The sequence below is a fragment of the Parambassis ranga genome, chromosome 14 (assembly GCF_900634625.1).
Source record: "Parambassis ranga chromosome 14, fParRan2.1, whole genome shotgun sequence".
Classification (NCBI taxonomy): Eukaryota; Metazoa; Chordata; class Actinopteri; family Ambassidae; genus Parambassis; species Parambassis ranga.
The window spans coordinates 9,186,490-9,213,279 of NC_041034.1; the positions used below are offsets into that span (position 1 = coordinate 9,186,490).

Sequence of the window (26,790 nt, forward strand, 5' to 3'; positions counted from 1 at the left end):
TTAATGTTTATACAACTTCCTCAACAAGACACTGGTTAAACTTTTGATTGCTGTAAGCAATCTCTGTTAATTTCTAAGCTTTTAACAGCACAGCAGGATATGACACAACCGCACTCAGCAACAGCAAAGGCAGAAAATCTTCGCTGTCTGTCACCGCAGGGAAGGTCAAAGGTCAGACTTGGCTGCTGAATAGCACAATGACATTTAGTCTATTAGTGAGGATGAGACGAGACAACAAGGATGTTCATCCTACTTTAATGACTTAATCAATAAATTAGCAAATCAGCATCCTGGACTATGTGTGTGCTGTCACAGAGTGAAGAATGTCTTCCAGATCTGAAATAGTCTCAGCAAAATAATGCTATTTGACATTCAATTACCATCATATATATTGAATAAAGTAGCACACAAAGGGATCGTAAACTGTGTGTTTTGTAATGTTAGTTCAATATAGTTGTGAGGTTATTTATGGCAGGCATCTAATACATATGTAATATAATCTCCTGTCCTTGGTGAGGTGGTGTTTGTTCCTGTGTGTGTGTGTGTGTGTGGCCTGGCTGTTTCTGTCAGAGGTCGAGATGCGTATCGGCAGCAGGTCTGTCCTCTCTCTGGTAGACTGAGTGAAATCCATTGTGGCATCAAGAGAGGCTTTTTTTCTGAGATCTACTGGATTAACTACCTAATCTCCCCACCATAAAGGGAGAGTGAAAATGGGGTAGTTGTGTGTGTCTGACACACACACACACACACACACACACCACATAAAAGCATAATCATGCCTGTACAAACACAGTGAGGTGTGAAAGTGATTTTGTTGAATGGGTTTTTCAAAATTAAGGTCAGTTTTTGAATTTCACCCAGTGAGCAAAGTGGAACATTGACTAAGGATTACTGTTATTATTAATTAATTTCTTGGGTATTTTTAATTGACTGATAATTGTGTGACCATGGTGAGCAGCCTGGCATGAAAAACAAACAAAAAACAAAAACAAGCAGCTGTTCAATCCATCCACCTCGCTAACGTCTTCTCCCTGCAGAACATACTGTATATACTGATGCATGTTGTAGGAGGCATAATGGTACTGAAAAGCATGTTGTGTAGCGCACAAATCTATAAATAGAAACCAATCTTTCCTCGGTCAAATATTCCACCTGAAGAGGAAAAAATGTTTTTTTTTGTCTGCTGAAGCAGAGTTTTGTATATTGGAGTTACTCTATTTGAGAAAATCATGTTCAAGTGTGATGGAAACTTAAAAAGTCTGTTACTTATCTGACAGGATAAACACAGACAGCGCATCAAGATGAGTTCAAACACAACTCAGCCATAAAGTATACACACACACACCATTAAATCAGTACATGCCTGAGCCTGACATCACATTGAACCATAAATGCATGTGTAGCATTATCTGACATGCTGGATTGCTCATATTTCCCAATCAGAATGTACATCAAATAAACACAAGCTTGTGTGTGTATGTTCAGAGCCTTAGTGTGTGTGTGTGTGTTTCCCTCCTCAGCACTTGTCTGTACTTGTTTGACAGTGCAGGTCTGTGCAATATGAACCCTCGGGTCACCTTTACAGTCCCTTGGTTCCTGTCTTTAAGGTCTGCTGATCAAATATAAATGTTACATTTAGCGTAAAGACAATACAGCTCTGTAACTCTCTGGGCGTCTCGACTGTGCTTTTCATCTGAGCACCTGCTGCTGACTTGTTCAGGCCACACACAGACATAATGTACATATTTATACATGGTCATGAAAACCTCTTTATGTTTGTTTTAAATGTCAGAGGGCAGGATCTGAGTCAGAGAACTCTTTTTCTGTTTTCAGTGTCACTACACAACAGTTGTTGTTTTTTGGCTTTGCATGCACGACACACTGTTGCATGTATAAATACTGACTGAGCATAGCAGCACTTGGATATGCCACTACTAGCTTCTGCTGCCTCCCCATGCTACCCACAGATTATTAACATGCACCGTGTGTCAGCAGCTATTCTTAGACCCTGGAGTAGACTTTTTTTTAGAGACTGTGGCGCAAAGGGTATTGCTGGGGAGCCATCGACGCAACACAATACTCAGTGTGACGCTTCGCACCTTCATACTGAGAGAGCAATCCAGTTTGACTTTTCGAGGTGTGAGCAGTTATTTGTCTATCGTCTCAGTACCTGGTTTGATTTGTGAAAAGAATGCAGGTTGTTTTATTTTGAAAGGTCACCCAAAATATGAACAAGTACAAAACAATACAATGGCAGCCAGTGACATTTAATTTGCAACTTTTCTGTTAAAGCTACTGTGTGAAACTCTTGTCTCCCCCTACTGGCAGTGAGATAAATTACACAAATGGTGACGACATGTCTGTATTCCTTTTCCAGCACATTAGTCAGTAATTTCAGGGTTCATAACCATTCTTTTCTCTCTCAGACTTCTCTTTTTTTCCCCAAACCCTAGACTTATTTGTTGTTGTCATTGACGGCTATGTTTGCTCCATTCTTCTTAGAATACAGAGACATTTCCCTGATGGACCTCGTCTGTATTGTGTGGACATGTTTGGCAGAAGCATGAATGTAACAAATCCCTTCAAACAACTTTATATAGAGACACTAAATCATCCATCCATGAGATCCATTTATTGAATGGATTTCTCCTGTCTGACACAAACAAGTCTTATGAACCCATTCTTTTCTTTGACTGACAGCTCCAGCATAATGTCGCCAATCCACAAAGAGCTGCCTTTATTACACTGGATCAGGTCCCTCTCAAAAGCGATAGTCTAAACCTGAGTTGGATTTGGCTCAGACTTACCGGGAGACACCCTAAGCCTGAGCTTATCTCCAACTAACTGTTGTTGTGGGGATCAGGGGGAGGCGGGTGCTCCTCTAATCTGCCCACCTGTCTAACACACTCAGCAGTAAATCTACACAGGGATTTGTCCCAAGATCCCCCTGGCAGACCTTTTTGGTGGAGGTTAAATCCGAGATACAAGTTGTGTTTGTGATTACACCATTTAAGTGTTTGTGTTTTGAGTCAGTGTCGAGTGCAGTTGGTGGTTTCTGATACACATGAACAGCACGTTCGTCACAGTCAAAACCCACCTTCCTTTGGCTGTGAAAAATATTTGTCATCATCTCACGTTTTTGCCATCTGTCCGCCACAGAAGGGAACAAAGTACAAGCTCAGAGCTTGTATTTTCTATCTGCGTCCGCCTGCCACGGGGATTTGAGGCTCTTATCTGCTCTGTTTACCTGTGAGTGGGAGTTATTTAGCATTTAATGTGTCACTGTTTGTGTGAATACAACACAGTCCCGGAGAGATTCTGTTCAGTCTGCCTTAACTGGATTTTCACTTTGTCTCTCTTTGTCTGCTCAGCCTGTTCATCTAACAAGCCCTCACTCACACAGTGATTATGTGCAACATCCAACACACTAAAACCTTGAGTGCTGCTTGGAAGTTTGTAAAGCTTTTAGAAATGTCTATCTTTCTGCATAAATATGACCCAATACATCATCCGTCTTGCACTCAAGTCCCGAAAGCAGGAAAAGAGAATCCAATCAAACAAATGAAACAGAAACATTTCAGTTTGTTACCCTCCCCAGGAGAGGTCTACCAACAAAGATTTCTTCAAAAACAAGTTATGTAATAGGCAACAAGATTAGGGTAACCTCTAAGCAGCTAAAGCCCTCTCGCATTTCCTAATGTTAAGGTTCATGAATCATCATCAGGTGGAGAAAGACACTGCTGTCCATAAAGAACACTGCTGCCTGTCTTATATGGACAAACGAGAGGGCTGCTGGGAAATAATTATGTGGACAGATGAGACCAGAAAAGAATTATTCGACTTAAATGAGTAGTCTATTAAGAAGATTATAAGAAGGAGTCTATATTCTAGTATGAACCTCATACCTGAATCTCATCTGTTCAACATGGTGGTGGTAGTATCATGGTTTGGGCCTGTTTTACTGCATCTAAACCAGGATGATATTTCTGTTTCATATAAATCCGCTGATGTCATATTTATGTAGAAATATAGAAAATTCTACAGGGTTCCCAGACGTTCATGCAGCACTGTGTGCGTCTGGATGTCTGATGTAAAGATGCCAAACACTGCAGCTGCACCTTTAGGTTAGACATCCTCAATGACATTAGTGTTAAAAATGTCCAGCTTTTTGTAAACATGTTTACAGCCTGATTTTTAAAGCAGACACCAGAGAAACACCAAAACAACAAAATGACAGAAACACTTTCAAGCCTTTAACAGCCACTGCCTGCCTGCTGCCTGCTGCACTTTGTCGTAATCACAGTTTCTATTCTGGTGATTTTGCCTTAGCTCACCTTACTCCAGTAGTTACTGTCAGGTAATATTAGCACACACACACACACACAGGCTGCACCAGGGTGTGGCCACACATGCCTGTGGTTTCAGAGCAGAACACAGAGTGTGTGCCAGCTTCCATGTACCTGTGCCAGTCTCCACCTTCTCCTCTCCCTCCTCCTCCTCTTCTTTTTCTCTTTCTGTCATGGTGACTAGGCAGGTATTAACACAAAGGGTTATCAGCAGTGTTTAAATCATGGCATCATGGCACAAAACAGCAGTGATCAGATGAGCTGTAGATCAGAACAAAAACACACTTGACAGTTTCCCCTCCTCGGGGATCCTTTTGGTCACATAACAATGTGATGATACAACACAAAAGTAGATTATGTTACAAAAATAAAGGATCATGTAATCTGCTTCATTCGCCCTTCGTTTAGTGTGACTCTAAAGAACAAATAAGATTATGTGTCATTCTTTGTATAGGGCTTAGCCTTCAAGCAGCTATTGTTTTTCAGGTGGTCACTTGTTTTTGTGAGCTTTGTCAAGCTAAAACCAAAACCAATCCGAGTCTGACTCACCAAGAGTCAGTGACGAGAACATGAGGCGTGAGGTTACAAGGTTATAGTGAACTTCTGCTTTCATTCAGTGGTGATTTCATTGAAAAAAATCAGACAGTGTGAACAAATTTCTCTGTTCTCGTGGGGTATGGAACAAGATTAAGCTCCCAGCAAGCTGTCTAGTCATATAAAAAAGACCGACAGCAAGATCAGTAATGAAAAATGGCACCATTATCTTTATTGGCGACATTAAAACGAAAAACGGGAAACGTTTTCCGGTTTTTGACTTCACCGCAGAAATCAAATGGCCACAAAGTACACTGACCGTGGACACACCTGTGATTTAGGTTTGACATTAGATTTTCTAATCGAATACACAATACAACAGCAGCACCACAAAAAAAAACATTCACAATCCCCTTCAATGAGACAGTCTGTTCTCTGTTGAGAAGGTTAATGCGTCTGCTGCCGGCGCCTCACTTCCTGCTTTGGTTTCCATCAACAGAAATCCACTGGCATAAAGTCAAAGGAGGATGAGCCATAACACACACACAAACACAAATACACACAAACTTGATTAGGCACCAACGGCCTAAAATTATGACTTAAAGGAAACTATTGTATTTTAGTTTGACCTAATGATATTACTGCTAATGAGAGATAAAAAGGAGGAGCAGGAAGATGCTGTAAATTAGTTGAAGATACAAACCTGGACTATAACAGTGCAAACAGGAGGGGGGGGGGGGGGGGGGGGGGGGGGGGGGGACACTACACCAATACACACCAGTGTGCCAAATACATTTAACTTTAGCTGTGGCCCCTCTAGAGAGAAAGGCACTATATGTGAATATTAACAGTGCCCCCAAAATAATTTTGGATTTTAACTAATATTCAATCAAGTTGTAAATTTTAATCAGTATGATGATTTTAGCCATTCCATTAATGAATGTGCTGAAATTGCATTCTAATCCCACACACAGGAGACATTCATTAAAAGAGTCGGATAATGTGACCCACTGGCACATATTTACTTGTGATATTTGATTATGTGAGAACACCTAGATCCTTAAACTTTCTCTCAGCTCACAAGGTTTCATTTTAGGCAAAACTAAAAAGACAAAAATAGCAGAAACTCAGGCTGCAAGGCAAATATGGAGTCCTCAAAATGAAACTAAACACCAGTGCAGTGTCTGGGGGAGTTGAACCTCAGATTCCTGAGTCAAAGTCTGACATGTTGCTATCATCACAATCCACAACCTACCTGCTTACTTGGATTTCCAAAGCTGTATTGAGATGATGATGATGATGAGTGTTCCCTCTGACGGTTGGTTTAATGTGTAAAGCCACAGAGACGGGTCATTCGTCTAATTATTTAGTTTTAAACACTTAGCAGCAGTAATGCCTCATTTGCAATTCCCAGAGGGGGAATATTTTTATATTAGCTGTGTGCTCACAGTGTGATCAGTGTAAATCAAAGCCCTAACGTGTTGATGTGATGGACTATCAGTCTTTTTCTACTCCACAGAAGGAGGCAGCAACACGCCAAAGCCTTTACTTGTTTGTGCTTTTTACTCATTCATTTTAATATTATATATGAATGAATTCCCCTGTTCTCTGTTGATGTCATCTCGTCTGCAAGTATTACTGATAACACTGTTGACATTTCAGTTTCAACTGTGAAGCAGAAGACTGATGGAGGAATGCTCTCTCTCTCTCTCTCTCTCCTACCACCACCACCACTCATCATAGTAATCCCATCAGTCTAGTCAATGTGTTTATCATCATCTAAAGGAATAAACAATCACTGTTGTATGTTTTTATCTGTGCTATTCCTGGTACATAATTGAAAAGCAATTGTTGGTTCCTGCCCACAATTTAATTGAGTTCATCAAATGAGTCATTTTAGGCTGAAATGTAAAAGTTGTTTTTGTTTAAACACTTGCTGGCCGCTATGAGAGCCACCTACTTAGCTGAAATGCTAGCACACACACAAGATTGACCTGTACGGTTTGACCATTTGTTTTGATTCCAACAATCCATAAATTATCAGGAAACTTGGAAACAACCACTGAGTAACAAAAGCCGGGTTTAGAAACCAGTTAATTATTATCTGTGTGTCTGATTTTGGTGGCCATCATCATCAAAACAACTCAGACCGAGCTGAAAATCTCTGTGGATTCAGTCAGTCATCTGTTCATCCATTTGTCTCAGCCTGACTTCGTCTGTGAAGCTCCTCATCATCATCATCATCCCAGATTGGTTGCCAAAGATACATAGAAACACACCCAGTCATATTTCACTTATACATTCACTGCCAAAACACTGATACTGTCTTATACAAAAAGGCTCAACACACACACACACATTGGGTAAAGACGTGCCAGATGATTCATGCGATACAACCAGTGTGCAGGATGACAAATGTGATTTCACAAGAACTCAGCATTTGTCACCACCTACACCACTGTTTGCAACACATTTCCCACTTTATAAATGCAGAACACGCAAAATCACGTTCTACCGCCGTGTTGGCACAGACACAGACAAGCATAATGTGCACATAAACAAGGTGTTCACCCTGCTAGGATGTTCTTCTGAAGCTGAGAAAATTAAACAGAAAATATACCCTAAGTTTACTGAAAGTTTACATTTTGCAGTATAAATCCATTATTGGTGCTTTTGTGCATCAATCATGTAAAATAATTTACAAAAAATGCGTTCAAAAATACACCACAAGTGTTTTAAGAGGAGCACTTCATTACAGTTGGGTTTGTTGTTGTTTACGTAGAGAAGATTGAAGCTACGTATTATGACCTGGATGACTGAGAATCTTCATCAACATGTTTGTTGTTGTTGTTGAGGCACTTCAGAGGTTAAAAATAAATGATTATTTGTCATTAATGTGAAGCAACATGCATGTTTGAAGAAATAAAAGCACACAGAGCTGTATTTCCTCCTAATGTGTCTATTGAGGAAGTAACAGAAGGAATGTGAATGTGTCGTCCTTTGCAATAGTGCCACCCAGTGGAGGTCAGGGTTTATGGAAAGGAGATAGTCTGAGTGACGTGATGCTGCAGAATCATTCTCAGCAGCTCAGCATACAGTCTAAGCATTTCCCCATGCATTGCTCTTAAGTCTGTGGAAAGTTAAATAACAAAAATAGAATCTAGCAGAAAGAGGGAGGGACTGAATACAAGGGTTATGCTGAGGAATATTTTAACCGTCCTTCCTGTAGAGTGAAGCACCCACCATCATATAATGGAATGAGAAGGATGAGGAGACTACATCAGCTGCAGTCTGTCATATTGGACGACATATCTGCACACATTCCCCACGTGCCTTTTTCTCTCTTCGTTTATTTTAACACACTCTAAGATATGCATGTATTTTATGAGCCACATCAATCAAAGCAGGACCTACTCTAAGAGAGAAAAATTCGAATCAGAGTCCTATGGGATGTCTTGTGTCTTATCCAGAGAGAGAGAGAGAGAGAGAGAGAGAACAATTAATCAAACCATTCTGCCAGTCTTCTGCAGAGCTTTGATATGCACACTTCAGTGAACACACAAACGCAAAGTGTGCACAGTCACTGTGTGCTGTTCATGCTGGCTGCAGCTTCTTTGGCTGCGCTGTGAGAACAGATTGAGTTTTGAGGAGACATGATGGTTATCAGGTGTGGATCGACATCAGAGTGTAAAGTGATCAAAGTGATTTTTTTGCACACAGGAACATGAGGGACACATTGAAAGGAACAGGTCTGTTGAATTAATGGTGCTTTGCAAAAGATTATTATATATATTATTATATATATTAAGATCTCTGAGTGATAAATCTCAATATATATATACTGTATATACAGGTGGATTTCATAAAACTGAAACACATGCCTGTCTCCAGTCCTGCATGAGAGTGAATGGCACTGAGAGAGTGAATTAGAGGTGGAGGATCAGGTTTACATCCTTTACATAGAGAGAGAAACATGAGCACATTATGGACTACCACATTTTTGAAAACTTGTATTATTGTACTCGAGCAGCACTATTGTTTCGAAATTCTTGATATTACTTGATGAGAAAAGGAAAACATTTTGCTATTCATCAACTCCTTACATTACAATAGGGTTCTCACACGTTTCGTGCTCGGACCCTAATAACAGGTTGTACAGGCAGCGACAATTATGATCAGAATCAGAATCAGAATTCCTTTATTTATCCCCGATGAAATTGAAATATAGAATAAATATCTAAATACCTAGGTAGCATTTAAATCCCTGAGTTGTATCTAAAGAAGAACATATTTACTATTGTATAAAAACCTTTACATAGTGAAGAGCATAAACATGAATGTACAGTGTCTGAGTGACTCTGACAGTTCAGAAGACAGGCAGGAATGACTTCCTGTGTCTCTCAGTGGTGCATCGTGGGAGTCGGAGTCTGTTGCTGAACAAGCTCCTGTAGCTCGGAACGTTGTGGAGCGGGTGAGAGGGACAGTCCAGTACAGTCTTTATTTTGGACAACATCCTCTGTCAGAGAGTCCAGGTCCTCTCCCACAACATGGCCGGCCTTCCTGATGATTCTCTTGAGTCTGTTTATGTCCCTCACCCTCAGACTGCTGCCCCAGCAGACAACAGCATACATGATGGCACTGGCCACCACAGACTCATAGAGCATCCTCGACGTAAAGATCAGTGGAAAAACGCCATGGTGTGGGAAAGAAACTGATAAATAGACAACAATACAAAGCAAATAAAATAATACAAAATGAAACAAACAACCTTAATACAACCAACAAATCAACAAAATTAATACATTTTATTTTCAGTTTAAACTGAAGACATTCAACAAATGAGCTGACTATACTTCACTCAAACGAATGTGCAGTGACCTCTAAAATAAGTATTGTATAAGTAAGAACAGTAAAACATTAAAAACTGAAATCAGGCAGGATGTCTTTAAATTAAATGTCTGACACTAAAAAGGTCAACGAAGGCAGCAGTAGACATTATTAACAGAGCATATGTGTACACACACAACACACACATGATGAAGGCTTCTGATCTCATCCCACTAGGTGTCGCCAGAGACCAGCTGATTGAGCTCAGCCTGCACTGGGTTGGCTGGGATTATCCACCAGTGGCGCTGTGTTGGCCAAAGCCTGCTACACTGTATGCGCACTTCTGGCCTGGAAAAGGCCCACACAGAAACTGATCAACAGCTGAGAGCAGCCACGAGGCACTGCAACTGTTTCAGCATAGTTTCCCCCTCTGACCGCCACTCAGCACCATGAAAGGAACAATCTGTGCCCGTACAGCCTTTGAACAGTCAGCATTTCTTTACTCTTACAGCTTAGTAAATGTAGCTTCCTTTCTAATTTTAGGGAACAATAACAAAATAGAGAGCGCAATCATAAGACCCAAAGCTGGGGGATTTCAGTATGGCTGTCTTCATACATGGATTGCAGGAGGCCGTGTCACCTTCAGGGACAGGCTAGGCTTTATCAGAGCAGTGCAGAGGTCAGCTGCTGCCCCTGTGCCTGCCTGTCCTCCAGCCTGCTTGATATGTACCACCCAGTAGGCCAAGGCTGTGCTGTCTCTGCTCTGAGTGCAGATATATGACTGATATTGTAATTTACACCACAGATCAGAGCCGCTGCTACAACTTGGCAACCCCCTTCTGTCTCAGTTAGCTCTCTCTCCCATGGGTGGAAATGTGTTTGTGTGTGTATGTGTGGCTGTGGCGGTTTGTACACACCAGCCATATTCTTATGTCACTGGGTTTTCAAAGCACATAATCCTTCTTATATAAATGGTCTTTTTTTCACCCAGGATGGGACCTAGAGAGTAGTACGTGAGAGAGATGAAGCAGCTGTATCTAAATAAAACAAGAAGAGGCAGTGATGCACGTTGGCATGCAGAGCAGGCAATAATGCCACAACTTTCAGTCTTCCACCGCCACTGTGGCAAAGAAGCATGACTACACAGCGTGTTTGCACGCTGCCACAACAGGCTAAAACACACAGGATACATAAACAGTTGTAGTGATGAGTCACACTTCAGAGGAAAAGCTTATCAAGGCCTTGGTCCTAAGATGTTCTGCAGCTCTATTTAATTGTCTCCGGGCATCATAACATCAAGTCAGTGTTTCATTACAGAGATGCAAGTTGATGCAGAAGCCTCACCCTCTAAACCGATAAATGAATAAGCCTTTACACAACATATATCCATGTTATCATGCTGATTTTGACTTATTTTCCACCTAGTGGAAGAGAGAATCATCTGTCTCAATGACAGCATATTTACATCCTGTAGCCAAGAGTACCTCTTTATTTGTACTGTTTTGGTGACAGTTGTTGAGAATTGGAGATAAAACATGGTGGGACTAGATGTCAACTTGGTTTGAGGTGCCCGAAATAATAAAACTTGTACACAGAAATTCTGACCTGCTTCCACAAAAAACACCTCACACCTTGTTCCTCATACTGTTTTCTATCAAACGACACTCAACCGCAATGACGAATGTACAACTTTAGGGTGAACTGTCCCTGCCAACGTAAACGTTTAAACAGAAAGCACGACCAATTTATTAAAAAATGTTTATTGACATCAGAAGCAAATTTAATTTTCAACAATAAACAAGGCTTTTTTTTTCTTATTTTGCCATTACAGTGGTACATAAAGATCAGTAAAACAATTGTGATACGTCAACTTTGATAACATGTCATTTAAAATAAAAACACACAGGTAAAAAAAAAAAAAAAAGAAAAGAAAACACTCAGATCTAACTCAGGCTTATTTATTTTTTTATGTGCTGTGCACCTCTAGGCTAAAGGTAAATATAGTAAGCCCACCCCTTTACACTGTACCAGGCAGGATAGTGGTCTAGGATCTACCACCGGAAAGAAAATAAGACTGGCAGAAGGATACAGACACGATACATGTGTAGTGTTAACTATACAAAAAGGAGAAAAAAACTGTACAGCATAAAAACAACTGATATACACAGCCTTTTTTGTTGTTTTTTTTTACCCCTTGGATCTAAGGTATTTTCTTTCAGTAAGTGAAGTGTGTACAAGGGGGTTAAATGCTTTATAAACAAGAAAAAAATGACCACTATATATGACTACTCATCATCATCCTCATCATCGTCTTCCTCCTCCTCATCATCATCTTCATCCTCGTCATCATCATCGTCTACCTTTTTCTCTGCCTTGGCAGGAGCTTTTGCTGGTGCTCCGCCACCTGTTTTGCCCTTAGCACGATATGCTGCAACGTCCTGCGAAGGAGGAGGAATGAAAACATGTTGAACCGAAGCCCCAAACCCAACCATTTAAAGCTCACATAGCATCCACCGCTGTTTTCTTTACCTTCTCATATTTCTCCTTCAGTTTAGCAGCCTTCTTCTCATAGGGCTGCTTGTCCTCTCCAGAGGTGCTGTTCCACATCTCGCCCAGCCTCTTGGCAACATCTCCAATGGACAGGCCAGGGCTCTCACCTTTCACCTTAGGGCGAAACTCTGAGCAGAAGATGAAGAAGGCAGATCTGAAGGGGAGAAAAACAAGGAGAACAAAATTAAGCTTGTCATTTACAACAATTAACACGCTTCATTTTGTTTGGCAAGTCAGATGTGCATGATTCATATCTGTTTTGTTCTTAAGAGTTTTTTTTTCCCCCTGATGCCACAAAGTGTGGGCTTGCAGTACTTACGGGGGTCTCTTGGGGGCATTAGGGTCCTTGAACTTCTTCTTCTTCTTGCCCTTGGGTGGAACGTAGTTCATCATCTCCCTCTCATAACGCGCCTTGTCCTGCCTGGCCAGGTCCTCAAATTTGCCCTTCTCCTTGGCAGACATTGTCTGAAAACACAGAAATAAGCTGAATAACTTTGTAATGATGCTGCGGTACCCTACTTATAGCGCATGCAGCGTGCCAGTAACTACCTTCCACCGCTCAGAGCACTTCTTGGAGAACTCGGCAAAGTTCACCGAAGCATCCGGGTGTTTCTTCTTGTGCTCCTCCCGACAGGTCTGGACAAAATAAGCATAGGAGGACATCTTCCCCCTCGGCTTGGTTGGATCCTTCCCCATCCTGACAGCAATATCTAAAAACAAAAGTAAAGATTAACTATTAAAATATAATTAAAGTAGTTAATTTCTACATTTAAATCATGTAACTGGAATAATATGTGTTGGTTTTTGATGCCCACCTTCTAACCTCCTCTACTACAAAATTAAGATAACACCTACTTCCCTTCATTGACCCCTCCTACTGGTAGCTTTATTTAAGTCAGCCCTGCTGCTGTCAAACTGTTAACCAGACCTGTCAATACAGTCTGCTAAAATAAAACTGCCTAGAATTAAGATGACTTTTTATTTATTGATGCAATCTGTACTGTGGCCTTTACATAAAACTCAATGGCCTGTGGTCAGCTCTCATTATGGTGGTTTAAACCCACTGAACGCATCACTGCAGATTAAAGAATGAAATTACACCAAAACAACATTAATAAATGTTTTCTTTTGGAACAAAATCTGTTCTAATGTGCTGCAAAAGTTTCCTGGGTTTAACTATATAATATAAAACTAAAATTAAAAATTGATGTTTTTGACAAAAAATAACTCATTAGCAATAAAAACAGCTCATCTGGAAACCCCCGTTTCATTTGTGTTCATGTTTTTATTCAAAAAACAACTTTGAGACAAAAAGACACAAATTGCATAAAATTAAACATTTTATTGGAAATAAAACAGTTAAAACTGCAAACCGATGTCATTTAGCACTCATTTCATGTTTGTCTTTATTTTCTCTTAACGTGGTAAAAATTTCACGTGATTCGCAAAAATATTAAAAACTGCTATTTTTCCGCTTTACATTTTCCTATTATATGCTACTGTAACTCCCAAGTAAGCTGCGTCGACCGAAGTAGTAATGGCGCATAGGCTCTCGTTGAGGAAAAGGAGGTCAACAACGACGGCAATATTTCTTCTTCCATTTTGTGAGAATGCCTTCTTCATGAAAGAAAGTCCCCCTCAAATGTCTCCTCCCGCCTCCCAGTTCGCTTTGCAACAAGACAAATATGTCCAGAAAGTCGGCGATCTTGACAAAATATTTCCCCGATTGATTCCTATTGCACTAGCCGCCTTGTATAGTAATACATTGGGTCTGTACTGTGTCTATGAGCGGGCTGTGCTACTGACTTGGTTTCTATGAGCTCCTAATGGCCGCTCGTCTTCATCCACTAACATGGAGAATATGGCTCCTTCTCTTTGTGTCAACGCACAGCCATTGCACTGCATGCAATAGAGGGCAGAGCGACCGCGGCGACCACTTCATTTCAAGACCCGATTTAAAGCCTTTACGAGCATCGGAAAAAAATCCTACTGGTGCCGTTCGAATCGGGAAAGATTGAACTTTCTTTTGCCGTCGTTACATCTTATAGTTACAAGTTTGTTTCTCAAGAAAACACGGTTAGAAAAAGTTGAACCGAACTGCGCCTCTGTCACTGGCTTCCCATTTGCCTCGCTGCCTTGTTTCCTATGCGAATACAGTCAGCCATTACAGTAAAGCGCAGATCGTGAGGTAATTTTTTCACCGTCTTCTCGGGTGAACTGTGACAAACAAACACCCACTTGTGTATATTTTGAGACGCTCTTTCTTTTTCTTCGGTTTTTATAAATTTTAATGTTACTATCCGGACCCGCACGCTCCTCCAGTCTTCACATGACAGGCGTTCAGCTTCGCAATGCACTGCAATGCCAATGGCTTGCTAACGGTGAGTCTTCTACCATTGTCGCTAACCGTGTTGTCCGCTAGACATTCCTGAATTTTTACGCGATAACTACCACTTGATTCGTCTCCATTTTGTAAAAACGACACAACACCAATATACAAAATTATTCCTTTTTAACAAAATCGACGTTTTTCGTCGAATTTCGTCAAGGTTAATTTTTATTTCTTCTTTTTTCCCAGAGCGTCTGGTCCACACTCCCAGGCAGTAGTAATCTAGTGTTACCGGTTATTTTTTTTGGTTGTTTTTTAAAACGTTTCCCCGCAATAAAAAAAAATTGCAAGCAATAAAAGCCGAAAGATTCAACCATAGCAAACACGTAAGTAAGACATTTTTGACTGTTATCGCCATTTTCATCATTACAGACACTTAAATGTTCGTGTGTGCGATACTTACCTAGTGACTATCGCTGGATCTCAATGCTCTGCAATGGCTGTGTATGAGGGAGCACAGCCGATACGCAGTGTCTTCAGTCCTCAGCTCTCTAACATTACTCTCGGCGGGGCTCTCACGCCATTGGGCAGCGCCCAGTCTGGCGCTCCTCTGATTGGATGGAGGCTTTTCATTGTCCTAATAGAAGACGAGGTCCTATTGGCTGTCTTTTGTGAAACGTCACTGTAGTTTTCCGAGGCGCGTGGATACAAAAATATTTCTGTCCGAGCATGCTGGAGCTGGTAGTAGTGTAGTGTGTTTGCCATAGTATTGAATTCACTACGTTGAGCTCAGCGTACAGTAGGCAAGTTAAATGAATGAGACAACGTGGAGCGCTTGTAGTCCGTGGACGGGGCGGCTGTCAAACGTCGTGCGGCCGTGTTGAACGAGCTTTTTCCCCTCTTCATCAACAGGCTCCATTGTGCGTTCTCTTCAATACACGTGAGCTTATTTGCAAATTCTGCCTTTGAAAAAGCACCAGGTGAGCATCGCGTGCTCACCTGCAAAACACACACCATGCGATTAGTCATCCTATACGTCACAGTTACGCACTGGATATGAATTTTTAATAGGTTTTAGCTCATGATTACCATGAAAACAATATCAATTCACTTAATGCTGTATCTTTTGTAAAGTGTATCAGCCGTGCTTTTTGTTTCAGCTCATAATTAAGATAAAGTCGCCCTGCTAACAGTACCAGACAGTGTTTTCTCATTCTTTCTGACAACTATAAATGATAATACAGCTCTGTGGGCATCATTGTATTCACTGCTATTAGTTACTGTGGGTCTGCATTCAAATCAATGTAACAGTGCAGCAACAGATATCAAAGCATGATAATACAATTAGTGGAGAAAAGTCACTTCAGATTAGTCTTCTATTTAATTTTCTATGCACAGTATGAGTTTTGCTTGATGTTTATAGGATGTCCATTTTCATATACAACAACAGATAGAAAGATAATATTGTGTTCATCACTAATTAAGACAGACCTGTAATGAGATCAAAGACCAGCTCTCCAGTTTATAGCAAAGCTACTCAATAAAGCAGTTAGAAGGAAGAAAACTGACACAAACTGGAAGGTTTTTACAGTCACATATTATGGTGTAGCTTTTATTCTAAGCCATATTACTACTGTATTAGCAAGTACCTGATATTACAAGTCTGTATGATAGGCTTACACTAATAGGTCTTTCACTCCCAACACAAGGGCACACTGTGCTGTGCAATGTAATTTTTACAGCCCTATAATACAATATACATACATGGGGGGGGACTGTACACAGCCATATTATACTGTCATACAAACTGATAAGAGCACAGAGCAATGAGACCTTTAACACAGTCTGTATGTGTTTAGGATAACTGCAAGTTGTTATGATCAAGATTATAAAAAAATGTTACTAATAATATCCTTACTTGAAAATGTCATATATTTCATATATTTATTTATATATATATATCTATTCAGAATATTGAACCAATGCAAAACATACAGCTTTATACTATATACCTTGCCTATAGGTGTTTTTCCAGCATTTCACTCTGAAGTGTATCTACAATCAGATCAATATGACTGCAAAACTGTTTTGTTGTGTCGCTTTAGGTAGTTTGGCTTATCTGCTAGTCACTGTGTCAGGTGTCAAGCTAACAGAAATGCACATAAAATTTGCATGTGTGTTATGAATTTAAATCTAGAAAAGTTTGTTTGCCCTATGATCTCATTATAGTGCCACCACCAGGAAAATATTAGAATGTATTTATTTGTATGTATCTCCTATAAACTATGTATATGTATATAGTGAGATCATTAGGCTTGTAACTTATTTAGACAAAACTTGCCGTAGACCCAGTTTTTCAGCTTGTATTATTGAACCTTACTAAGGGTTCTGAATTACCACTAGTACAGCAACATTGTGCATAACTATGTGCTGTTGTGATTCAGTTGTTTAATAAAATAGAATGCACATTTGTGACCCTCTGACCTCAGCTCTAGCGCCACCACTAGGTTAAAAAAGGGAGAAATAAACAGTCTTCTATTGCATTTTCCATCTGGCCAAAAATTCTAAACTTGGATTTCATGTTGTAAAGAGGCCTTTCCTCTGATGACTTGCTTATTATCCAGGAAGTGGAGGTAAGTGAATAATGTAATTTCACTTTAAATGCTCGTCTGTGTGTTTAAATGGGGATAGTGGGGGGTGGGGTGCCAGGATAAGAAAATGTCCACAGTCTCTTATGATTTGCAAAACAAAGCCACATGCCTACTGTAGATAATAACACAATTATGTATGCTTATTAATGATTAATTATTTTTATATACATGTTGGGAAGAAATCTAGTAAATATTCATGTTCTCAACAGCTAATATAGAAACAAAGGAAAATGGCTGACATAGAGTTTATTCTTATCCTTGAATTAAGAATGGGAAGGGTGAACCGATTCCAAATGCCAATCACAACCCAGACTCAGGCCACATGTCTGCCTGTGATGCTGCCTGTCTGTGTCTCATTTTGTATCAGGAGATGCCATGGCAGAAAGCTATAGCCTGCTCATGAGGCTAGGAGGCGGCCGGTTTATGCATTCTAATGAGCACTCCCTGGGAAAAATATGCAAATTCATTTTGTCATCAAGAGGAAAATAGAGGACAGGAGAGCAGCAGATACAGGAGGGGCTTCAGGGAGGAGGGCACATGTGAGAGGCGGGATTGGGTGGAGGGAGATGTGTGTGTCTGTGTATAGGTTGGTGGGGTTTTGGGGAGGGGGTTCAAGAGCAAGAGGTGTCAGGTCTGTATTAGAACTGGAGAGAGGGACATATGTAAACCCTATCCCGCCCCCACACAACCCACAACCCCCTACTACTTCTCATAAATCCAACTACAGGACACATATGTAATAAAAACATAGAAAATCATTTTGATCTCATGAAGCACTTTTTTACTTCCTGTATTATTATTATTATTGCTATGATTATTATTATGTTTATCATTGATTTATTATAATAACAACAATTATTTATAATAATAATACTATTATTATTATTATTATAATATTAACTTTTGATTCTTAAAAGTTATAATAATCCACCATGGTAATGTTAGTGTGAGGATTTGCGACGAAGAGCTCCATAATCACTACACTCTTGAGCTACTCACACCGGTTAGCACTGGTTTGATGGGCTGTGTCGTGCTAACGTGCAGCACTCAACAATAACTTGAGCTCAGCCTGCTGTAGTTCGCTTGAACTGCCGACTGGGGGCCAGCGGAACCACTGTGTCCGAAAGTGGGGAAGAAAAAGGCCGCTGCACAGCCGTTGGCGCCCGGAAGAAGAACGTTTCTGATACGAAACTCACAAAAGGATGCACATGGGCTTACTCTATAGCCGGTGATTCATGAATGCAGCTTTTTGTGGATGGATGCGTCTCTTGATCACCGTAATATCAAGTGGCATTTAACGCTGGCTTTGGTATGTTTGGTTCCATTCACTAAAGTTTACATTTAAATTCCATGGAGACGTTAGTTAATGCTCGGCCTTCAGCTAACACGTTAGCATGCTAGCCACCAGGCGCCTGGGCTGATGGTTCACTGAGTTTTTGTAGTCTGTATTTGACAGGAACTGTTTCTTTCGCCGGTTTCAAAACCAATTGCTAAAGTATTTATGTACTCGTTAATTTATCGGGAAATATGCAGTTTACTGCATCATGTTGCACATTGTATGAGCCAAGACTCGCCCGTCTGATATGTATTTGCATTAGTGAGTGTCGATTAACCTGTGTCAGTTCTACATCGTCCCTTTATTTTTTTGTTCCAGTGATGTACATGTAATGTAAACACTTTCTTTGTGCCATAGTTAAATGTACGGACTCATGTACTTCAGCACAGGTGACAATGTGTAGCTGATCTGGAGGTCCCACGTGTGAGACTGCAGACACATCCGTTAAAGGTAGCTTGGTCGAAAGTTTAAAGAGTTTCAAGAGACAGACGGAGCACTCCTACAGTTTAAAGAGTTCTGCTTTGTGGAAAAGCTTTTTATGGAAGTGACCACAGCACAAAAATATCAATGAAAAAAATCCTTTGTTTCACTTTTATTTTTCCCATGTACCTCCATGACTTGTAACCTACTCTCTGTGGTGCTGTATTTTCTTCTCCTCAGCCCCCGTTGAGGTGAGCCAGGTTGCGGTGACATGGTAATTTATTTTGAATGGCACTGGACAGCCGAGGACCCGAAGAGCAGCAGTTGTTTGCCAATGACTGGGGAAGACACTGGTTTGGGGGCTTTGGCCTCACCCCTAGCGGGGTATTTGGGAAAAGTCAGTAGAGCTCATGCTTTCCTCTCACTGTTGTCACTAGCGCAAAACTGAATGGTATTTGAAACAATACTGTCTGTACAGTACCCATCTAAATTAAAAAAACAAACAAACACGGAAATCTTGTAAAAGGCGAAAGTATCTTTATAGAGTCATTGATCACTAAGTTCATATGACATGAGAAATGTGTTTTTGACACTTCCTCAAAAGATAAAACTGAAGGTAATACCAGCACATCTTACTCTTTTATGCTTAACTAATGCCATGCTTTGACATGTTTGTTTAGGTTCAGGAAAGAGCGTCTTCACTTGAGAATTGTCCCTGGTGTCAAAAAAAGGGTTTGAATTATGCTTTGCGCTCCTACCGCATCAACCTGCAGGAGTCAATCACTCTCTGTACAAATCCACAGGTAGGTCCTGCTGTCACACACACACATTTCATATTTTCTTAGTTTCCTCTTAACCTGTGTATCTTGCCACACAGTGCCTTTTCCCCCTGGTTTCCCGGCCTTTGGAGGATGTTTTGGCTAGTTTGGATCCTGTGGAGCCCACTAGTGGGAATAAAAGAAAAAACCCCCTTGTTTTGGAAAAGGAAGACTTGATAAAACCTCCACTCAAATGGCTCCGATCAAGTGAACATGAGGATTTTGGGCCAGAGGTTGCTACAAACTTAGCAGGTAACCCTGTTGAGCACGATTTGTTAAATTCTGGCACAAATGGGCAACATGAAGGAGCCATTACAGAGGGCGAAAAGGTGAATGGAGTCCACATGGACTGCTCTGTTGTGGGGCCGAGGATAGAGGAGTCATTACAACATACGGATGTTCCAGAGGAGGATCCAGAGGATTTTACTCGCCCTGCACATTCTGCTGGACACTCATCAGAAGTTGTAATGACCCCTGCTGGGGATGGACCTGTGCTTTCTCCTCACAGTGATGTAAGCCGTTCTGAGGTGGTCAACTGCAATAACAGTCTGTGCTCCCATCAGTTCTCTCCAAATGAAGATGTTTTTTCGGATATCAACGGTTCATTGACTCGTGAACACCAGTCTGTGACACAAACGGAACAGAAATCTCTAACTATGGATGTTACCACATGCAACGGTTTGAGGGGTATGACACCACAAAGGGAGAATTCGCTCGAGCTGGTATCTGTTCCAAGCCAGCTTTTCTGGAAGAACAGAGACAACCTGTGTTGGCTGGACTCGCTGCTTGCTGCTTTGGTGAACTTTAAAAGTTTAAGAAAATGTAAACCCAAACGAGAAGCTCAGGGGTCATCTGTGTGGCAGCTGATGAGAGAGTATGACAATATTTGTGCTGCCATTCAAGTCCATCAACACACCGGGAGAGGTGAGTAAATACAGAGTTTTGAAAACTTCTTTTCTTTAGTTTTTCTTGTTTGCGCACAAATTAAACTTTTGATTTCACTTGTAGGTCTGGGTTCCCCAAATTATCTGTTAGTGAACAGCCATGTCCACAGTGTCACTTCTAGTTTTAAAGCTTTCATGCCTCTTTTTTCCCTCAATATATAAGGTTTGTTTGTACTGGTAAACATTTTGAATTTCATTTAAAATGTGCGTTTAATACTAAAACATTAAAAACATTGTTATTGTTGTATGTGTAATTATCTGACATTGACTTTTACATAGATGGCATTGTGAGGGTCCCACATCACGTCCTACAAAGGGCCGAAACAGACCTACACAGTCTCAGGATGTCAGTCTTCAACCTGCTCCAGCCCAGGTTGCACTGCAAACTGGGTAAGTCAAATTTTCCTCACTACTCAGCCTGTCATCAACCTGCTTGTTTTCAGTGTTAGGAGTGAGAGCTGACATTAAAAACCACAGTCAGTGCTGATCCCAACTATCTTTACAGAAAGAAACAATAATGACAAATGGCAGCTCAGAGGATGAGGGAGGTCAGCCATCACAAGCAGCTTGTCAGTACAACTCAACATTTGATTAAATTTAAATTACGTTTGGCTTGGTGCTCTAAGGGTTGTTGTGGCGGGCACTGATTTATGGAAGCAAAACGGCCCATTTCTGACCTCCGATTACAGACCCGTTTGAAGCCACAATACACTTTTTGATGAGGCGGCCACAGCCACACATTAGTGCAATATTTACACCTTGCCAATAGTGTAGGTTTACGTAAAACATTTGTGATCATTTGTCATTTTTTTTAAATATTTTTTTAACCTACATTCATTACAATCCAATAGCAACCAATTAGTTCATCAGTTTCGCTTTAAAACTAAGACTGTTATCATCTGTGGAAGCTATGAAACGCTAAAAACATCAGCCAATCCTATGAGGCGCACCAGAGGTACGTGCATGATGGCCGAAGTTACAGACTGGTTGGGAGGCTTGGCTTTGGGGTGAGCTCCGAGAGAAAGGGGCGTGTGTTTACTTTCAAAATCTCACTGAGTTTTCAAAATCTCCTACCCTACCTTTAACTAGGAGCTTCATGTTTTTATATCTAATAGTCATGCTACACTCAGACGATCATGTTCATTCAGCAAATGCACGAGCGCCTCCACACAGACAGGAATCTTTCACTAATGTCTGCTCAGGTTGGGTGGCAAACAAGCAGGAAGAAAATGATATGTGATAAATAGTCATATATACAAAATTTCAAAGAATCCATTTTAATAAAATCATGAATCATTGAATCATTGTTGCTGCTGGGAAGAAAAATATGAATATGTGAAGGATACTGAGCTGTAATCAACCACGGTCTAATTCAAATTCATCTGGAGCTGAAATATCCTAATGAAACAGCATGCAGGGTTTTAAAATAAATTGATACAGGTCTGCGTTTTATTCTATGGACATGAAGAACTAAATGTGAAATATTTCTATTGTGTAAGTGTTTCTCAGTCTACTCACACTAATATCAAACCACTGCTGATCAGGAACAATATGTAAATTTAGTAAATCTACCGACAGTACGGCAGAGATGTCAGGTTGAATTTTTTCAAACACTACAACACAAAGCTCTCAGGGCCCCTCAAGCCTTCTACTTGTGAATATAATTTCCATTTTTTTCAGTGCTACATAGATTACAGTGACAGATATGTGTATATAAAATAGTAGTCTGCCTTGTATTGGCTAATTCTTTCTGTAATATGTGAAGCACTTCTACTGTAACGTCCCATCTTCATTGAATACAACAGAATTATACTGTCATCGCTCCCTGTTTAGTGTCCAAGGCAAGAGTTAAGCTTAATCCTTCAAAACAGCCATTATCACCCGATAGTATCTGAAACAAGAGACAGGTCCAGACCTGCAAAATTTGGATTTTACTCTGCTCACTGCAGGCAAATCCTTGCTCTACATGAAACTAGGGAAACTTAAACACAAAGGGCTGGATGAGGATAATTAGAGGTGAAAGACAGACAGACAGCTTAGATACACAGCGGAAAGACGTATTATTCATGTGTGGCGGGCCATGTGATATCTGTCCCCAGGTGTTTTTGTTCTCTCTCTCCTGGAAATGGAGACCCCTGATCAGGCTCTAACCTCTGCTTGTTTTCTTCTGTGCTTTTCAGGTCAGAAGGAGACTCCGGTGTTCGCCATGCCTCTTCTGCTTATGTTGGATCCCTCGGTGGAGCATCTCTTTCAGTCGACCTTTCAGTGGGACTTCAAGTGCAGTGCATGCAAAGTTGTAATGAAAGAAAGGTAGTGGATTTAAATGATTGATAGTTTCAGATACATATAGGGCTTTACAGCATATTTTTTCAAGTCACTAAATTTTATTGTGAGTAGTATTTTATTCTATTGTATCTCATATGTTACAGCTAATACTTGTGAACTTTTCTTTTCAGCGCTGTGAAAACTCTCCCCAGCTTCACGCATGTTGTGCCTGATTGGCACCCGCTCCATGCAGCTCACTCTGGCCCGTGCAATGTGTGCCACACGAAGAATCAGATGAGGACTATGATGCTGGAAAGGTAAAAGTTCTTTAAAAATGAAGGGCAGTGTATATGTATCTGTATATATGCCATCGTTATGTTATTGAATTAAAATTAGACCACCATTTTTAAAGTAATCACACAGGAATTCTAGATGTTTAAGAGCACAGGTAAAATGTCAACTCTCGGTCCCTTAAAATGTAGAATTAGATGTTGAATTAAACAGACGTGGCATATAATGTGCTATTACAATGTAAAAATCCGCCTCAGAGATGGTGAAAAACCAGTGTAATGATACATTTTCCCTCCATCTGCTGGACTTTTCTGTGTAGATTGTCTCCGGTGTTTGCACTGCACTTTGTGGAGGGGCTGCCTAACAATGACGTCAGTAACTACAGCTTCAGTCTCAAGGGGAAGCGCTACTCCATCACCACCGTCATACAGTACGACCATCAGCGGGAGCATTTTGTCACCTGGATTTGCAATGCTGATGGTGGGTATCATTTTAAACATACACCTTTGTGAGGTCTAAAACACAGACCTACTCACTTCTGCAAGACAAAGATTCTCAGACACTCTTTTTTACTTGCAAGGGGAGACGTGCACCACCTGTGCCACTGACTCCGTCTCTTTCCCTGAGAGCAGTATTTATTAAGCACAAAAAATAAATCATGGTTACATGGACAGGTGTTATTTATATTTAAAAAAAAAAAAAAAGTTACATGGGTATTGATATTTTTATTGAGGAGCCCTTTCATAATGGGAGTGCATGTGCCTCACTCCCTTCTGTGGCCTTGGCTGGCATATGAGTGATAAAGAGTGGAATGTGCAAAGAACAGAATATACAGACTCTAGTTTTCTAACAGAGCAAAATATGATACAATTTACCTACATAGCCCCAACAACCTTCCATGTCCAGATAAAAGTTGTTGTTTCATCATAGTTGAGTTACATGAAGCATAATTCTTCAGCATCTTGACAACAGCACAGTCTGCTGGACAGTTAATGTAGTGTTGAATAAAGGAGGAAACACATTCCATGTTTAGTTTTTCTGTTATTTGATAAGGAGTTTTGTTGGCAGTTTGTCAATAATAGTTTAATCATGTTTAATTGACACCACTGTCTGTTGTTATTATGCTTTAACATATTTGCATTCTGTTTCCCCTTTTGTATTTAATTGTGTTCTACTTTTATTTCTTCTTCTTCTGGTTCTTTTCTTTCAGATTCTTCATTATTTTGTGATAATTATGAGCTGATTGTTAGGTCTAATCATCAGTGACTATAAACATTGTGCTGCATGTCCTGTTTTTTTTATGATAACCATGTGTTGTCATGCCTGTTCCCCACAGGTTCCTGGCTGGAATATGATGACTTAAAATACCCAGACTGTAAGACTCATCCAAAGCTCCCACTCCCTGCTCAGGAGGCGCATGTTGTCTTTTGGGAGGAGGAGGAAGAGGAGGACAAAGAGCCTTATGCCTGTTCACCCTCCAGCACATTTTCTGAATCTAAAAATGAGACAATCCCCAGTTTAGCTGACAAAGACTTAACAGCAGACGAACAGCAGGCTTGCTCTCCAGATCAGTCCCTGTTTATACCCCACAATGACACTGACATCATCTGTGCACTCTCCGTGCCTGAAAACGGCATCATGGACTCAACCATTACAGCTGATAAGATCAGCGATGCATCAATCGGAGCCACAACCCTACTCGACACCTTTGAGGGCCTCACTCACAATGACATCGTTACACTCACGCTGGTTGAGGTGGAACCTGATTCAGCCATGCAGCCTTCAAATGACAGCCAGCTAACTCAGGATATACAAAGTGTTCCCACTAGGAAGGAAACGCTCAACCCCTCGCCAGACAGCTCCTCCATTGTAGCAGGTGAAGAAATGTGCCACGGCCCTACAGAGGAGCTTCCCGCCACTTCCACCACATCTGACAATGAATTAGGAGATGGCTCGTCTAGTGATCCAACGTTTGTGCCCACAACCAGAAGAGGACGAGGGAGGGGAAGAGGCAGAGGTAGAAATGTTGGCAGACAAAAAGGGATCAAGGCAGCCCTGTCTGATGTGACATCGCATACCTCACTGCCTGTGTCCTCAGAGCCTGCCAAAGTAATCAATGACACACCTGTAATTCCTCCTGTTCAGCATAACGCACCACCTGCTGATGCACAGCCAGTATCCCCTGTGTCTTCTAGTCACATCGCACCTTTGTCCACCAATAAGCCCACAACACCAACCCCGCTGGATCAGAGCGCCCGCTGGTCCTTCCTGCTCAGCAAACACATTCACAATTCTGTGACTAAAACCCTTCCCACCCAAAAACCCACCACAGTGGTACAAGTAAAGCCCACGCCTCCTCCTATCCACTCTACCCCCATCCCTGTAAAAAGACAGCAGCCACCTGTTATACCACAGCTTAGGACAGACAGTGAAGGCCTCCCACCTAAAGCAGCTGAAATGTACACAGCATTTAGTGCCAAGAGTTCATTGCCACCCGCTGTACTGCTCACTGATAAGCCCAAACAACCAGTCGCTTCAAACTACCCAACAAACACTATTGTAAAGTCTAGTCAGTCATTTGCTACACCTGGACCACTGGGGCTCAGTGAAATCTCCTCTTCTAGGAAACATGGCAGCCTGCCTCAAGCTCTCAATAACACTGAAGCTCTCAGACGCAAACTTCTCAAGAAACTGAAAGCAAAGAAGAAAAAGCTTGCTGAGCTGAACAGGCTGTTGGGTCATCAGGGTGGAGCTGGCCTCCATCCAGACAGCACTGACCTGGCGTCTCCTAGCACTGTTTCCTCCAGTACCTACGATGGCTCTACCTGCAACGACGACTTCCTCTCAGACCTGCTCTCACCTGCAACCACAGCGAGCAACCTTTCGCCGGATAGCACTGGTTTTCTGGAGATGCTCGCCAGCCAGAATGGAGATCACCAGATGAGTTCCATGGCCTCCAGTGCAGCATCACAGACATGCAATGGAACAGAACCCAACCCTGAAAACTTCCTGGATGAGTTTCTTTGTCAGGCTGTGGCTCAAAGACCGACTGACATGGAGACAGACATGCTCAGTGCACTTGAACTTTTCAGTTAAGCTGTAGTGTTGGATATATTCTTTGGTGCTTAAAGCACAGACAAGATTGAGCTGTGTGAACAGTATGCAAAGTTGTTTAACAATCTAGACCTCATCTGTTTGTACTTTTACAGACTGAATGTAGTAAAATTTGTTTTTGTTCAAGTTGAAATACATTTTGAGAATTTTTGTGTTTTGTTTGCACTTGTATGTATGTTCTGTATGTGACCAGGCTGCACGGAGCCTGTGTGTTTATTTTTTTTTGTTTATTTGATAAATTGCTTGAAGCTTTAATAAAATAATATTTGAGATGACTCTAGTATTTATTGTACTGTTTATTTAAATAGGATTCCTCATTGCAAATTAAAATGTTTATAATAAAGTATTAAAGATATCAGCAATGC

The 26,790-nt window shown here is 41.0% G+C and overlaps 2 protein-coding genes across 7 annotated transcripts; one reads left to right on the forward strand and one right to left on the reverse strand.

The window, feature by feature from the left end:
- Positions 1–11,649: 11,649 nt before the first annotated feature.
- On the reverse strand, positions 11,650–15,179 carry hmgb1a (high mobility group box 1a). The gene is made up of 5 exons (XM_028420770.1): positions 15,050–15,179; positions 12,807–12,967; positions 12,577–12,722; positions 12,237–12,411; positions 11,650–12,145 (listed from the first exon to the last, which is right to left on the reverse strand). Exons 2-5 carry the CDS (start codon positions 12,951–12,953, stop codon positions 11,993–11,995), a joined length of 621 nt encoding a protein of 206 aa, XP_028276571.1. The 5' UTR covers positions 12,954–12,967; positions 15,050–15,179; the 3' UTR covers positions 11,650–11,992.
- Positions 15,180–18,366: 3,187 nt separating this feature from the next.
- Positions 18,367–26,700, forward strand: uspl1 (ubiquitin specific peptidase like 1). 6 transcript variants are annotated; one of them, XM_028420764.1, is made up of 10 exons: positions 18,367–18,546; positions 18,931–19,023; positions 19,234–19,390; positions 19,674–19,796; positions 19,871–20,735; positions 21,035–21,145; positions 22,936–23,065; positions 23,212–23,337; positions 23,631–23,791; positions 24,648–26,700. In XM_028420764.1, exons 3-10 carry the CDS (start codon positions 19,265–19,267, stop codon positions 26,405–26,407), a joined length of 3,402 nt encoding a protein of 1,133 aa, XP_028276565.1. In that variant the 5' UTR covers positions 18,367–18,546; positions 18,931–19,023; positions 19,234–19,264; the 3' UTR covers positions 26,408–26,700. The 6 variants fall into 6 exon arrangements, with proteins under 6 accessions (XP_028276565.1, XP_028276566.1, XP_028276570.1 ...); XM_028420765.1 differs by having other exon boundaries at positions 18,958–19,023; XM_028420769.1 differs by having other exon boundaries at positions 18,963–19,023.
- The last annotated feature ends 90 nt before the right edge of the window (positions 26,701–26,790 follow it).

Excerpts from the sequence above, each read along its gene's own strand:
- hmgb1a (XM_028420770.1), bottom strand. The coding sequence starts at position 12,953 with ATGGGGAAGGATCCAACCAAGCCGAGGGGGAAGATGTCCTCCTATGCT. Across the intron at positions 12,412-12,576 it reads AATGCCCCCAAGAGACCCCC|ATCTGCCTTCTTCATCTTCT; the intron begins GTAAGTACTGCA and ends TCTCCCCTTCAG. Across the intron at positions 12,146-12,236 it reads TGAAGGAGAAATATGAGAAG|GACGTTGCAGCATATCGTGC; the intron begins GTAAAGAAAACA and ends CCTCCTTCGCAG.
- uspl1 (XM_028420763.1), top strand. The coding sequence starts at position 19,265 with ATGGTAATTTATTTTGAATGGCACTGGACAGCCGAGGACCCGAAGAGC. Across the intron at positions 19,797-19,870 it reads CTCTCTGTACAAATCCACAG|TGCCTTTTCCCCCTGGTTTC; the intron begins GTAGGTCCTGCT and ends CTTGCCACACAG. Across the intron at positions 21,146-22,935 it reads CAGGTTGCACTGCAAACTGG|GTCAGAAGGAGACTCCGGTG; the intron begins GTAAGTCAAATT and ends TGTGCTTTTCAG.